The sequence below is a fragment of the Peromyscus leucopus genome, chromosome 5 (genome assembly GCF_004664715.2).
Source record: "Peromyscus leucopus breed LL Stock chromosome 5, UCI_PerLeu_2.1, whole genome shotgun sequence".
In the NCBI taxonomy this organism is placed as follows: Eukaryota; Metazoa; Chordata; class Mammalia; order Rodentia; family Cricetidae; genus Peromyscus; species Peromyscus leucopus.
In genome coordinates this window covers 39,361,171-39,377,521 of record NC_051067.1, presented here as the reverse complement: position 1 = coordinate 39,377,521, position 16,351 = coordinate 39,361,171, and the positions used below count along the sequence as shown (strand labels likewise).

The window sequence follows — 16,351 nt, the reverse complement described above, 5'->3', positions numbered from 1 at the left end:
GTATAGGCGGGACAAAGAGAGAGGAGAATTGGGGAAACAGGAAGAAGGAGGGGGCTGTAAGAGAAATTCCACTGCACCGTGTAAGTTATGCTTTTAATGCTAGGCGTGTCACTATGAGTTAGGAAAGCTGCATATTGCTACTTAAAAATATCTGGATCACTGAGGGCGAAACACAGAAGCCATGGGGCCTCCATCTTTAAGACTGTCTTAATAGCAAGTCAGTGACACAGGAGTGCTTAGATTCCTGGCCTAGGGGCTCTGCAAACATAATCTCAGATCTTCAGATCAAACATAGGAGGTAATGGAGTTTCATCCTTAATTACAGGTGAGTAAACTACAGCCCAGAGACCGTCCAACAGGCCACCATCATGCAGGTGTCTTGGAGTCAGAAAGCTGACTCAACAGGCATCCCAGCACCGTATTGTAAGCGTTCATTTTAAAAGTAAACCTTCTCTCTCATCTGCCTCAAAGGACCACCTGAGACTAGGCCCAGGGCAACTTAGTGAAAACTACTGATCTGCCTCCCATGAGTCTTGGGAATTGGGGTATTTCAGGACTGACCCCCTGACTCCCATGCATGCTCATAGCCAGTGCTTTTTCCTCCTGTCTGTGGATTTGTGAGTGACCCTGTCACTCAATGTCATCTTCAGGTTTTCATCATACCCCATCCCTTCTGCATTCCAACTCTCCTGAAAGAATGGAGCCAGTGTCCATCCCATCAGCCAGCATGCCCACATCTCTGTGCTAGGGCCCTGTACGTGTTATGAACACCAGAGGCCTGGACTATACATGGAGCTCAAGGTCAGCCTAGCCAACGTAGTGAGACTCTGTTTCCAAGTAGAAATGAAAACAGGCTTGGACTTTAGCTCAGTGGCAAAGTGCTTGCCTAGCATGGGTGAGGTCTAGCCTTCAATCTCCACTGTGGCAAGGGAAACTAAAGACAAGCAGGAGAGAAAATGGGTCTGTAGATGCTAAACGGCACCCATGATCACCTTGCCATCTAGTGGGGAACCTGTGCCTGGAACACTAGGTAGTCAGCCTAGAACTTGAACTCTTAGCCTATGTTCTCCTTGGCTTCTCTAAGTTTTGGTTTATTTTTGATAATTGTAAAAACATTTAAGGATGGTGTGTGTGTGTGTGTGTGTGTGTGTGTGTGTGTGTGTGTGTGTGTGTGTGTGTATGGGCACGTGTAGTGCCCAAGGAGGACAAAAGAGAGTATCAGATCCCCTGGAGCTAGAGTTACAAGTGATTGGATGGTTGTGAGCCACCCAATGTGAATGCTGGAAATCACATTCTGGTCTTCTGCAAGAACAAAAATTGTTCTTAATTGCTGAGCTATCTCTCTATCTCTTCATTTTTTTTATATGCAGAGATAATTTAAAATGAGAAAAGGAAGCAAGCACTTTAAATCTATGTTGAGTCATTTGCCCTTGGACACAGCCATCCTGTCTTCGAGGCTTTCTCGCATGCCTTTGGCATGCGAGTGTTTCAGACAGAGTTATACTCTATGATGTGGTCGGTCATTCGCTGAGCTAAAGATTCCTTTTGGGAAATTCCCTCCCATATGTTTTCATTTTCCAGATCAGAAATGCACTCTAATGATGACAGCTGATTTTTTCTGAAGCGGTAACAAAGACTGGGACTTTGGGAAGCTGTATTGTCTTCAGGGACCATGGTAGGTATCTACAGCATCCCTAGTTACCATCTAGCCTCTGAAGGCAAGTCTCACTGGGCACCACTTGTGGGTGACAAGTCAGGCAACAGAAGGCTCGAGAAACCTGTCCACAGACATAAACTTACAAATAGCTGTATGGGATACAGTTCTGATATGTTGGACAGAAAACTTTCCAAGCAAAGAAGAAAGGAAGAGAAGAAGAAATGGCAGGTGCTGGGGGAGAGGAAGGATCAAACACCGAGTGTCTGGAGAGTGCTTTCCAAGTTCTGCACAGGAGAGGATTTTAGCGCAGCTCTAGTCGGGTCTCCACGTGTGATGTCCGGCCCTGTGTGGGGATCACAGGAGGATTAGCAGAGCAAGCGCTCTGCCTGATTATGGAAGTCCCTGGCCTATGCTCTGTCAGAACCCAGGTCCTGTGACACAGAGGAAACCAGGCAGCTTGATTTCCCGTTCAATCTATCAGCGCAAACTAAAACTCCAGTTGGGCCTGTCCATCTGCCATGAAACTTTAATATCCCCCAGATGATTCCTTCATTTCTATTATCCAAGCTGTTAAAGAGGAAGTGGACAGAATGGGATTGTCCTTTAACCAGTGTTCAAAAGGAAATACCACACAAATAGCTGTCACTTATTCTGGTGGAGAATGCCTGTGGTGTCTCCAGTGGGAGCCACAGAGCAAGGGGCGGGGGTGGAGGTGGGGGTGGAGAGTCACAGAACAAGGGGCAGGGGAGAATGGAGAGCCACGGGGGTGGGGGTGGGGGGGATTTGAAGAGCCACAGAGCAGGGAGAAGTGAGAGCCACCAGACAAGGACAGAACAGTTGAGGGGTCACTGGGGTGAGAATGATAAGTAGGGAGACACAGAAGATGTGACAGTCAGTGATCCTGACTGAACGTCACACAGAACTGTGCCTGTGTCTGCTCAGCCACAGAATGCCAACGTCCTAGAGATCTGTGCAAAAAAAAAAAAAGGATAACGTCCTTTTTTTGTTGCAAGGTTTCCTAGTTTTAATCATATTTGCAAATAATTCTGAGATTTCAAAAGTAATTAATAACTGCTACTCTAATTTTTTGCTGTCTGGAACAGCCAGTATGCAATCATTGCGCATCTAATAATGTACTTCAAAGTAATCCCTGAATACATAGACGACTAAATCCACTGTCTACGCTGCTCCCTGGAGAAAGAGACTGGAATTGTCTGTGTAAGGAGATTATAAACAAGTTTAGAGAATAAAGTTCAAAAGAAGGAGATTGTCATTTTAGAAACATTGTCTACCCTCCAGAAAACAGCCATGTGATATAATAAAATCTAAATCACTTCAGCCCGAGACTTAGCAATGTCATAACAATACATATCCTTCCTAGGCTGGCTGTTTGAAAAACCCCTTGGTTAAAAAAAAGTGCTGTATGAAATTAAATTTAAAATTGTAGCTACTGTAATAATGAAGTCTGAGAGAGGCAAGTAGAGGGGAGAAAATACTCCAGGCAACTGAAAAATAAAACAGTAAAATACACAGTAACACTGGGCTATTTGGGAAAAGTAAATGACTTTAAAATGATGGTTAAAACACACTTCTATGTTGATTATGTGTTATTTTAACTCATGTGGTCTTAAGAAAGTGAAAAAGATGTGTTGAGTCTCACAGAATCTCAATGGCTATGAAATAGGAAATGTCTCCAGATCTTTCTTTCTAGTATTAATCTTCAGCCTCACTCATTCCCAGAAATAAACAATACAATTTATCACAATGTCAACCCCAATGCATGATGGAAATAACCCTTCCAGCCTTGTGAACTCACCTGGACCAGCTCCATCATGTCTTTGACAAATCCATCCACCTCTGGGCCTTCCAGGGCTCCAGTCTTACTCTGAAGGATAAAAATGATCCAGTCACTCAAATACCATTTTCTTAATTCAAAAAGCTAAGGAACACATTTGACAAATTGACCAATCAGTGTTCATTTGTAACTGCCAACCAATTTAAAAATGGGGTGCTCCATTGTTTTTATCCTCAAGGGGTTCGAGTGCCCTGCATGAACTAAAAGAATCCCTCATCAACAGCTTCCTGCCCCCATCTCTCTGAGCTCCTCAGCAAACAGCACTGACATGAAATGTACTCATGTCTGCTTCCCATGGCCTGGCTTCTGTTCAGGGAAGTGTTAACTGCACACCAATCACCCTTAGAAGACAGGTTGGACATTTAAAATATTTGCTTTATAACTGAGCAATCATTTGGTCACTACTGAAAGTGTAAACTTTAAATAGAGGGAGGCTATATTGAATCAGTATATGAAACATTGTTTTTTTTCTGTCTATAGGACATTTTTTCTACTCATTCTGTAACCTATGTAAACATGAAAGTAAAATGAAGTACAGACATTCAAACATGTCCATTTGTCCTAAAGTACCTGTTATAATAATGCCTTCCACCTCACAATGTTGTTAAAGATGTACTGATTTTTATTTCATGTGTATGGGTGCTCTGCCTGCCTGTATCTCTATGCACCATGTGTGTGCCTGTTCCCCTGGTGGCTGGAGGAGGGTGTCGGATCCCCGAGAACTAGAGTTGCAGACCATTGTAAGATGGCATGTGGGTGCTGGGAATTGAACACCGGTCTTCCGGAAGAGCGGCTATTGCTGTTAACCACCGAGCCGTCTCTCTCGCCCCTCCCTACTTCTTATTTTTGAGACAAAATCTCACTCTGTAATCCACCCTAGTCTTGAACTCACAGCAGATCCTTCTGCCTCAGCCTCCTGGGTTCTGGGATTGAAGGCATGAACCAGCACCCCTGAATCCCATCTACTCTCTCCATGTGTCCTTTACTCTCATCCTTTAACATGTTATTTTGAAACTGCTCTCTTTCCTGGATTCACTGGCAGGTCATGCTGCATACCAAACTCTGCTGTAAAAGCTTCACAAATGCAGTTCACACGGCTCTCACAGCTCTGTTCATTCTTAACCTGATCTCCCTAGCTTACAGATAGGGGGAAAGGCAAGGAGAAGCCAGGCAATGATGATGATGCACACCTTTAATCCCAGCACTCGGGAGACAGAAGCAGGCAGATCTCTGTGAGTTCGAGCCCAGCCTGGTCTACAGAGTGAGTTCCAGGACAGCCAGGGCTACATAAGAAACCCTGTTGCAAAAGTGGGGTAGGAAGAATAAAGAAATATAGGTACCTATTCCACGTCACATGACTGACCAATCCAGGTGGAAAGCTGGACAACAGACGAAGTAAGTACCTAAGTGCTGCCTTGCCCAGGCACAGTGCTTCTGCTCAAAATGCAGCCCAGGCGTTCTGGGATATTAATTTCATGGAGAGAGTTCTTAGGACCTCCCACCTTCTTGTTCACTTCCCCTTTCTCACATTATCCCACCGTGATCTCCAGAAATTCAGTTTGGTGTTCCAGAATGATTGTCCCCACCTGTCTTGGGGTTTCTATTGCTTTGATGAAACACCGTGAGGAAAGAGCAAGCTGGGGAGGAAAGGGTTTATTTGCCTTACCCTTCCAGACCATAATCCATCATTGGAGGAAGTCAGAACAGGAACTCAAGCAGGGCTGAATCCTGGAGCAGGGGCTGATGCAGAAGCCATGGAGGAGAGCTGCTTACTGGCTTGCTTCCCCTGGTTTCTCAGCCTTCCTTATAGACCCCAGGACCATCAGCCCAGGAAGGCATCACCCCCAATAGGCTGGGTCCTCCCCCACAGATCACTAATTAAGAAAATGCATTACAGCTGGAGCTCACAGAGGCATTTCCTCAGCGGAGACTCCCTTCTCTCCGCTAACTCTAGCCTGTGTCAAGTTGACGCAGCAACCAGCCAGTGCACCTGAGGAGTGGTTGGACAATCACTCCACGAGAGAAACCATTTTACACTAGGCAGGACTGTCTTTGGATCCTTTGGTGGGACGGGGAGGATTTTTCTGTTTGTTCATTTCTTTTGGCACACACAATAAATGTCTGGTCTTAGAAGGGGAGCCTTTCTCATAGTTTTACAAGCCAAAAAAAAAAAAAAGCATTATGAATACCTCTCTGTTCAACTATAAATCAGCTTTGCCCATTCTTTAACCATCTGATGTTACATAACGATGTTCAGGGCACCTTGACCGAACAACACGCACAGGGGACCGCCATTCACTGTCTCAAGCTAGACCTTGTCGGTAGGGTGGTGCCACACGGGAGCAAAGGGAGCTTTCTACCCTAAAGATGGCTTCAAAGCACGAAGAGCACTTACAACATCATAATGGGTGAAGATTTTCTCAAAGTCCCTCTTCCTCTCTTCCGTAGAAGAAGCCTGGGTGTGAAGAAAACATTACATCACTCCAGCAATGCATAGCCACTGGTGTGTAATTCCCATAAGGTCTTGGGCAACCCTTATAAACTTCGAATCAATGACCCTTTAAAGTTCCTTGATTCCACCTTGATCATTGTCAGTCTCTAAAAGAGTTAAGACAAATAGATGTCTTCTAGTCGAGTTTGAATGGGAAATGTCCTCCACGGGTTCATGTGTTTACAGTTTGTTGCCAGATGGTGGCGCTGTTTGGGGAGGCTGTAGAACTGCTAGGAGATGGGGCCTTGCTGGAGAAAGTGAGTCACCAGGTAGCAAATCTTTAGGCTTTATAGCACAGCCCTACTTCCCACTGGGTCCTCTGCTTCCTGATCTACCCAGATGTAAGCAAGCTCCCATTTTCACAGCTACAGGCTGCTCCAGCCTTCATGCCTCCCCTACCATGATGGCCATGATGGACTGTATCTCTGTAACTGTGAGCCAATATACATCTTCCTCCCTTCTTGCCAGATTTTTTACCTTAGCGACAAGAAAAATAACTAATTTACCTTCTTTTTTTTTTCTTTCTTTCCAGATACATAAAGAAACAAGGGTAGCAGAAACCCATCAAGAGAAATGTCATCACTTACATCCATTTTAAATTGGAGAAGGAAGTTTTCCTGAAGAGCCAGAATCCTAAATGGGAAAAAGAATAAAATCCATGTGACCCTCTGTAAACTCTCCCATCAGTTGGCAAATGGGCAAATGCACAGCTCTGGGCAGAGGAAAAGATGGATGGTTTCCACGTTACCATCCATCTTCTGTACAAAGAACTGTACAGAAGCTTGCAATACAGGAATTCCTACATCATCAATGCAAGGACAGTGATGGGCAAACTTTCCCAGCGATCCCCTTCACTGCACAAGCTTTAATGACTCTTCCTGGTAGGAATTCTAGACTTCTGAAAGTTTGCCCCACAAGAGCAATAAAAAAATTGGAAAGAATGGTCAGAGCAAGGTTTGTAAAACTCTGAAAAATCATTTAAAGCCTTCAGCAGTCTGGGGAGGGCTTCTTCTGTAAAAACAGTGGGATCAACATGGTGTGGTGGTGGTGCAGGTCTGTAGGCCCAGCACTCTGGACACTGAGGCAGGAGACTTTTGAGTCTGAAGCCACCAGGGCTTCAAAGACACCGTCTCAAGGAATCAAAATAAAACAAAAACAAAACTAAGAAAAGCCAGCTACATGTTGGCAAGAAGAAGAAATGTTGTAGCATTCTGTTTCCCCACATGTCCTGGGAATTCATTGTTGCAGACATTTGAGGAAGCCTTGGATTGGGAATATGCTTAGTGGTCGAGGACCAGTCTCACATGGGCAAAGCCTTGGCTGTTATGCCTGGCTCCCATTTCATCCACAACAAAGCAAAAGCCACCTCTTTCTGGCCACAAATTGACCATTCAGCTACCCAAGAAGAGACTTCAGTGGATACATACAATGAAGAAGATAGACTGTATGGAACTCGTTCAGAAATGCCACCAAATAAATGAACAACGAAAGCATCATCACCAACAAATATGTCCTATATGGAAAACTGAATGGAGTCCTTGGTCTGAAATGAGAGGACACTAGGCAGAAACTTGAATCCATGTGAAGAACCAAAAGCACCAGCAAAGGTAAGCACAAGAGCAATTCTAAAAGGCAGCGGGAGGGGCTGGAGAGACAGTTCAGCGGTTAAGAGCATCGGCTGCTCTGGTAGAGGATCCAGTTTCAACTGTAAGTACGCGGCAGCTCACAACCTCCCATCACTCCAGTTTCTGAGGTTCTGGTGCCCTCTCCCAGCTTTCAAAGGTACCAGGCATGCAAGTGGTGCACAGACATACATGCAGCCAAAACATTCATACACACATTTAAAAAAGAGGCAGGATTAATGTCATTGTTGTTGTTTATAATGTTTTAGCCTCATCAAGCAATTATTCAAAGTGTATGCCCCAGGCACCTGATGTACTGCCAGTTTCTCAGAAGACTGAGGCAGGAGGATCCTTTGAACGTAGTAGTTCAAGGCCAGCCTAGACAACACAGCAATAGCCTATTGAGAACAAGAAGGAAGGAAGGGAGGGAGGAAGGGAGGGAAGAAGGGAGGAAGGGAGGGAGGGAGGGAGGGAGGGAGGAAGGGAGGAAGGAAGGAAGGAAGGAAGGAAGGAAGGAAGGAAGGAAGGAAGGAAGGGAAGAAAAGAAAAAATAGAGAAAGAGACAGAGAGAAAGAAAGAAAATAAATAGGTGTTGATGGGTACACAGCATATTATGATGTGATTTGGAGAACATAAAAAACATGGGGGATTTAACAGTAGATTGGAACTGTAAACAAACACAGATTTATTATAATATTGAAATTAAACTGCTATTAATCCAATTTGTTAATGGTAATCCTCCAGAGAACCACTAAGACTATAACCCAAAATGGCACAGCCATATCTGATGGAATGGCAGAAGTCATAAAGCCAGCACAGCTGCTTGACAAAGATCCAGCAAAGCTGAGCCACATGACGGCCACTGTGCCAGTCTGGGTTTCGATCTCTGTGTATTACATGCTTGGGGGCTTTTAATATTTGTACAATTTGGGGATAGTAGATTGATGGAAATTTTCTTATGAATCATGTATGCCTTCTCCCAGGGATGCTGCTTCTAAGCTTCCCCCAGGAAAGTTCTGAATATACTACCCCTCCCACTTTTAGGGAGCTATCCTTATCTACTTGAAGGTCTTCCTTACACCTTTAAGGTTGTGACTCACATAAAGACTCCAGCGATCTCTTTATGAGGCTCTAATATATCTGCCCCTGTACTTATTCCAGAAAAAAGATAATCAGTGCAAAGTAAACTTAAAAGGTCAAGAAGATTTGGAGAGAAGTTGGCAACAGATCACCTTACAAGTCTCTTCCTGCTATACAGGTGATTATGTGGCATATACAGCAACACAGTTAGATTAGCTGAAGTTACCTCTGCCCTACACAGGGACTTCTATGGGTGGACAAAGAATGCTGTGGAAAGATGATAAAAGAATGAGATGTCAGGACCTCCTTTTGTTAGAAAAGTTAGCTCGCTCAGAGCCCTGTGATGTCATATGGCCAAAGAACAGAAGAATGCAGGAATATACACATAAATAAATTCCATAAAGATATAAATGCAAACATTGTATTATGCCAGAAATTGAATAATAACTGCAGCAGCTTTGGCCTGAGGATTTTTCTTGGACCTATTTGACAATTGGCACTCTGGCCATTAAGAGTTAATAATACACTGCTTAGGACATGACAGTCTACCCAGTCTGGCTTCGAAATTTTCTTTCTGTCTAGCATCCTTGAAGCTACAAGAGCTACCAGCCTGAAAATAGACTGTCATATGCCTCTAAAATTCTAAAAACTGGGCTATGGGGTTGATGAGTAAAAATGATTATAAAAGATAACTCTGTTCTGTCATGGTTCATCAATGATGAATAAAGTTGTGGCCCCAGATGTACAAGCGAAAAAGTTAAACACATGTCTGGATACAAAAAATGATATGGTCTATGTTTTGGAACAACATGAATCTATTCCTGCTTACTAAATTCTATATAAATAAAGAAGCGCTCTGGCTGCTAGTCAGTCAGGCTGCCAGATTCTCGCCACCACCAATGGCCTGGCTCACTCCTTCCCTGAACTACTGCTTGCCTCCTCTCTGGAACCTGTCAACCACACGGACTGGTCCTGGCACCAAAAAATGTTAATGGTGAAAGAAACCATACGAGAACAAAAATAGCTCACTACAGAATATTTATTTAACATAAGTTAGAAAGGAGCAACAACAAAAGTAACATGTAACTGTGTGTCACCACACGGGCGTGTGGGTTTACGAGGGTCTGTAGAATGGAGACTCAGAGGCATCTTAAGAACAGCCTTGCATGACTGCAGGGGGGTCCAGCAAAGTTCCCTTTGCCTAGGGCATTTTTATTTATTCTCTATTACAGTTTAGCCAGTTAATTTCTGTACCTTCAAAGCACCCTAAAAGGAGCTCCCAAAGACCAAATGCCAAGTGCAAGTTACTTGGGTTTCCTGAACCAAGTTTTGCACAGGCCTTTGATCCTTGGGGGACTCTTTGATCCTTGACTCTCAGACAAGATTCACATAGGGCGAGAAGAGAAACAAAAGGAAAGAGAAACAAAAGGTGTAGTTAAACAAAGAAAGGATTAGGGCTAGGTGCTGCTCTCTGGAACCAGGCCGGAGCTCAGCAGGAATGCCCTACAGTAACACAGATAAAACACAGAAAAACAGCAAACAAAAATTCTTACATCATCAGCAATCACATTAAACATAGATGGATTAATAGCTCCATTAGAAGCAGAGATTAGCAAAATGTAAAGGAAGAAACAGATTATTGCTATTTGCAAGTGGCATAATCTTCAATAAAATCCAAAGAACCAAACAAAACCCTATTCAAGCTAATAAACAAGCCAGCTCAGTTACAGGAGACACAGTCCACACAGAACATTCAGTGCATTTTTGTTCACTAGAAACCACCAAAGCAAAGATGCACACCGGTAAGCCCGGCAATCTGGAGGCTGAGGCAGCAGTAGTTCAAGGCCAGCCTGCCTGGACTACATGGAGAGACCCTGCATCCAAAACAAAAGGAATGGAGGGAAGGGAGGGAAGAGGGAGAAAAAGACAGCAGGGAGGAAAGAAGGGAGGGAAGGAAGGAGGGAGGGAAGGAGGAAAGAGGGAAGGAGGGGGGAAGAAGGGGGAAAGGAGCAGGGAGGAAGGAAGGGAAGGAGGGAGGAGAGAAGGGAAGGAGGGAGGGAGGGAAGGGGAGAGGGAGGGAAGGAGAGAGGGAGGGAAGGAGAGAGGGAGGGAAGGAGGAGGGAGGAAGGGGTAAAGGAGCAGGGAGGAAGGAAGGGAAGAAAGGAGGAGAGAAGAGAAGGAGGGAGGGAGGGGAGAAAAGGAAAGCAAAACAGAACTGTGGTGATTTGAATGAGAAAGTTCCTCCCATGGGCTCATATGTTTGAACACTTGGCCCCTGGTTAATGGTGCTGTTTGAGGGTCCACTAAGGAACCTTTAGGAGGTACAGCCTTGCTAGAGGAAGCACATCACTGAAGGCATGTTTTGAGGATCTTGTAAGTTCACCACACTTGCCTTTCCCTCACTCCTTCCTGTGTGTGGATATCATGTGACCAGGCAGCCGCCTGCCGCCATGCCTCCCCAGCCATGACAGACTCTATCTCCCTGGAGCTGAAAGCCCAAATCAACCCTTTCTTAAGCTGCTTTTGGTCAAAGTGTTCTAGTGCAGCAACAGGAAAGAGCTAAGACAAGCTCCAAAGCACCATTCCATATATGATGTCATCCAAAAGAAGCAGATGATTGACAATAAACTGGACAAGAACAGGCTCGACTTATAGACTGAAAACGCCAAAGTATCTTCTAGAGAAACTAAAGACCTGAGAAGATGGAAAGACAGCTGTTGTTTGTAAACTTGAAGACAATATTGTTAGAGTGACAGTATTTCCCATTTTGAACAGCAGATTCAGAACAAAATCCATGCAAATCTGAGTTGCCTTTATGCAGAAGCTATCTAATCCTAAAATTATATCAAGATATGCAAATGGACCCAGAGTAGCCAGAACAATCTTTAAAAAGAACAAGAATGGAGAACTCTACACTTTTAAAACTTACTACAAATATCCAGCAATCAATCAGGGAAGTGTGGAAACCAGTATTTCCATTTGGCAGTGTCATGGAAAAATTAAATATAGAATTACCATGTGAACCAAAATTCTACTTCCAAGAATGTAACCAAGGGGAAAGGCTCATCGCACTCACATAGTAAAACTGTTCATCCTATCTAAAGAGTAGAAGCAACCCAAATAAATGTCAAGTGACGAAGGGACAAAATATGGGGTGTGTGCAGCAGAGTACCCAGCCATAACAAGAAATGACTGGGTCAGTGGTCAGTCACAACAGAAACATGCCTTTCAAAACATTATTGCAAGTAATATAGCTAGATATAAAAAGTGCACGCATGATTCCACTCATATTCATGTTTCTCTCTGTGTGTATGCACATGTGTGAAACAGAACTTACAGTCTTGGCATGCTGGGCACCAAGTCCTTGTACACCAAGCTACCTCCCCTAGTTCCATTTATGTGAAAGGCTGAGAACAGGCAGATGTCAGTGGAGGGAATAATAAAATTAGAAGCTCTCATTGTCACCCGTATTTCCTTGATTTCAATGAATCTTTTGGACATTGACTTTTATTCTGAGGAGAAACTCTCAAACAAATCTTTATGACCTCTTCTTAAGGTTGGGGTGAGAATTCTGCCTCAGTTTCCCAAGTGTGAAGTGGAGGGAGCAGAAACAAAATATTCAGGTTGAGGTCCCCTTGCCGGGCTCTGTGAGGAGAAGCACTGTATTCCTCTTTGACTGGTCTCTTAGTGTCCCCTTTTCATCAAAGTGACTCAAAGTTAGGATGAAGGTCTGGAGAGAGTCACTTAGGAAGACACTGCTCCTCAGAAATACAGAAATCCATCAGTGTGTCAGAGTCAATGTCAGGGTGAGGACTGAAGAGTCTTCCTAGTACGTCTCTTCACAGACAACCTTCAGAACCAGACACAGAGCCTAGAATGCACTAAGCCATCGGTTCAATGTCAAGAACAAGAGAGGGGTAGGGAGGGAAGCACACAAACAAGAGCTATACAATACTATGATGTGACACAGCCAAGAAATTCTTTCTAGAAGTTGTGTCATGCTTTTCTGATATCCAGCCTCTGAAATGGTAAAATGATTAAATGATTTTTTCTTTATCCTTTAACCTACCTCTGACATCTCATTATATTTATGGAAAGCTGCATAACAATACACATGGTGACCCATCAATCCCAAGTCACCTGCAAGACTCGCAGACATTCTCATCCTCCCCTCCTCCCCTGCCAGCCTTTGGGTACTGCAGAGGGGTAGTCAGCCCTCAAAGGCCAGCAGAAAGCTAGTCCTACTGAAGCCCAATCAGCTGTTACTTTTGTTCTGAATTAACAATTCAACATTCCCGAAGTCAGTGAATAGCTTCAAGATTCCTTCTTTCTTTCATTTATCATCATCATCACTGCTTTTGTTTTGTTAGGTTGGGGTTTGGAGGGGGATATTTTTAATTTGGTCCTAGGATCCCAATGTGGGACTGTGAATGCCTGGCCTCTGTGGGCAAAATCACTCATGTATCCGTGAAATTAAAAAAAACAAAAACAAACAAAAAAAAAAAACCTGAATTGTATGCCTTGTGCATGTAGGTAGGATGGAGCTTTGATTATCTTCACAGAGGAATCTGTTTCCCAAAGTGCTTCAGAAGCACCACAGTGGTTTGATAAGATGAACCTGTCTCTCAGATCCAGGCTAGAGGGCATCTCAGATTTCAGAGGATGTGTGTTGCCACCAGACCCGTGGACAGGAACGTCTGAGTTTGCCACCGTTTCGACACCACTCACCTTGCCAAGTCGTTAAGATCCAAACGGCCATCTTTGTTTTTGTCAAAGATCTTCATCTGAAAGGCAAAAAGGAACATGGATGTGACATATACTTGTACCAGGAATTGATCTTGACAGGTTTTGTTTGTTTGTTTGTTTGTTTGTTTGTTTGTTTTTTGAGACAGGGTTTCTCTGTATAGCCCTGGCTGTCCCAGAGTCCCAGATCTTGTTCTGTAGACCAGTCTGGCCTGGAACTCACAGAGATTGTCCAGCCTCTGCCTTAGGAGAGCTGCGATTAGAGGCATGCACTACCGCCACCCAGTGATCCTAAAGTTTTTAAGGCACCTCTCCAAAGCAGCTGAGTTGAAGAACACACCTACCTGGGGGAAATGAGTATCTGCCACCAGATGACTGGCAGCTCAGCTTCTAGTTGGGACAGGTCACAGTGACCAGTCCTCAGTGTGTTATCACAGTACAGGTCCCTGTCTTGTTCCTGTGACCGAGATCCAAGGCTAGCTGGCGCCTCTCCCTCACAGCAGCTAATCTATGGCAACATTCCTGGTTGCCATGGTAGAAAGAAAACGACAGCTCATTTACTGATTAAAATTCCGTTATTCCCAAGCAAGCTACTGGCCACATCTAAATTCAAAGGAGTGGAGCAGTCAGCCCTGCCATGTGCTTGGAAGGAGAGATGCAGTTATTCGGGGATGGCAGCAATGACTGCTGTGCTTCCAGGAGGGGAACTAAGACTGCACAGTGATGACAGCTTGAAATCTGGTGTTTCGCTTCGAGTCAGGGTTTTATTGAAGTATTTTATATTCACCTACGGCATCTCAGCAACCAAGCCTTGGATGAGGGCATCTTAGAGAAGATGCCTCATTGAGTAGAGCAGAGGGCAAAAGACATCCAGCATTGTCCAAAGAGCCTACTTGCACTGTTTGCCTGTACAAAACTTTAGGAAAGGTAGTATTAAGGTAAAAACCTTCTGTTCTAAGCTCTCAGGGTTTAGGCATGTAGAGGGGACACACTTCTTAACATATAGCAGTGGGAATGTGACTTCAGATTCTAGCGCTCTAGAGTATCTGTGGACAGATCTTGTGAGGAGCCTGCGCAGGCAAAGGAGGCACGAGCTCATTTGAATATATATTAGTTTTAGATCCTTTCTACTCCAAGTTCCATTTATTTTTAGCATTTGATATTAATTTGAAAGTCTATTCTCCCCAACTTTGGCATAAAAAATGGTATATTATAGAACCTACTGAAACGGGAAACTTATAATAGTACGTTCCTGTAATCCCTGTACTGAGGAGACTGACGCAGGAGGATCAGTGCAAGTTCAAGGCCAACCTGGGCTACATAGTAAGACTCTATCTCATAAAGCAAAAACAGAGATGTCACAGATGGCCCAGGCGTATCTTGGGACTTCTTACATGTCCTATCATATCCCTTAAATATATATGCTATGTCCGGTCAGATAATGGCACTTTTTGAGGGTGTCCCATAGCTCACCCTTTGTGATGCTGCCATTACAAGGGGTTCTAATAGAAAGCAAGGTTAGATTGATCCCTAAGAAAACAGTAACCTCACCTTGAAGGACGTGGGCCTGACTCCATTGCTGGGCAATCTCAAAAGGAAAACTTTTTAGGCTGAGAAGTGCTTGAGGAAGAACTGGACACTGGTGTGGTCAGTTAGATGCCCACCATCTGAACACTGCCTTCGAGGTTTACTTCAAATCAGAACAGGAGAACTCAATTGGCAAAATGCCTATTGTATAAGCATGAGGGCCTGGATTCGCCCTCCAGCAGCCATGTCAAAGCTGGGCTGTGAGTACACACATCTGTAACCCCAGTGCTCATCCAGGCCTGGGAGGCAGCAGACACAGAGTACTCAGTAGCCTGATGGCCAGCTAGACTGGCATGTACAGCTGTGCACAACAGAGGACCTTGCCTCCCACAGGGCGGAAGGTGAGGACCTGACCCTGGAAGTTATCCTGTGACCTCCTTATGAGTGCAATGTCATGGGGAGTACCTGCAGTTACACACTAAGAAGCCTGCATATGCACATACACGTGCACACATGCACACACATGCACACATGCACACACACACACACACACACACACACATGAGATGTAAAACACACAGACACTCTCAGAGGCTTGTCTTGTAGGTGATGGTAAGTTGACAGTGATCAACCGTCTCATGATAATGGACACCCTTTGTGAGAAGACAGCTTTCTGAGCAGAGGTTGGGAAGAAGTGGGTGAAAGTAGCATGCATACCTAGGTGAAGAGTATTGAGCAGAGATGGGAGCCATGAAACCTGTGGCACAATACTCAGCCGGCCAGTCTATCAGAAAGTGGAACTGGCAGTAGTGTAGAAAGTCCCGGTGGTGTTACACAGCACCGTCCCTCCAGATCAAGCCTTCCATGTTGGAAGGAAGCTCTTGAAGACTCATGTTGTTCTAAAAGGAGGCAAAACATTCCATTCTACAGGAAGCGCCTTAAAACTCAGGAAGCAACAACTCAGTTGCTTCAGAAACTCCCAGAAACAGACTAGATTCACAAGGCCCATCTTTCCTCAAGTTTATATAAGCAGGGGGATGCCGAGAGACACTCTCAGACTAGCCGAGCCACCTAGACTTCTAGAACAGCCTAGCTGCCTGGAAGAAGCAGAGACCAGCCGTGCTGCAGAGGAGAGAGGCGTAGACTTTGGAATTGCCTGAAAACTGTGCAGAGAGCTGGGCGTTGTGGCTTTTGTGAGTCATCCCCCGTGTTGGAGTGGGCTCTTCAGTGACGCAGCTGTCTTTGAGTCATCCCTGCTCCTGGAAAGCAGCCCCTCACCTGTACTCTGGTCATATAAAAACTCATTGGATAACCAGGTTGGAACCTCGTGCAATTGTTACTTTGGCCTGCTAGAGTTCCCTTTCTGGAGTGAGCAG

At 44.6% G+C, this 16,351-nt stretch overlaps 1 protein-coding gene across 1 annotated transcript in view; it reads right to left on the bottom strand.

The window, feature by feature from the left end:
• Window positions 1-16,351, bottom strand: part of Scgn (secretagogin, EF-hand calcium binding protein) — a 39,861-nt gene that overhangs the window by 1,461 nt on the left and 22,049 nt on the right. The window contains exons 7-10 of the mRNA XM_028881849.2: window positions 13,434-13,489; window positions 6,591-6,636; window positions 5,908-5,967; window positions 3,474-3,542 (exon numbers count right to left, since the gene is read on the bottom strand). Of these exons, the coding sequence (XP_028737682.1) occupies window positions 3,474-3,542; window positions 5,908-5,967; window positions 6,591-6,636; window positions 13,434-13,489 (231 nt within the window). The remainder of the gene's footprint in view (window positions 1-3,473; window positions 3,543-5,907; window positions 5,968-6,590; window positions 6,637-13,433; window positions 13,490-16,351) is intronic.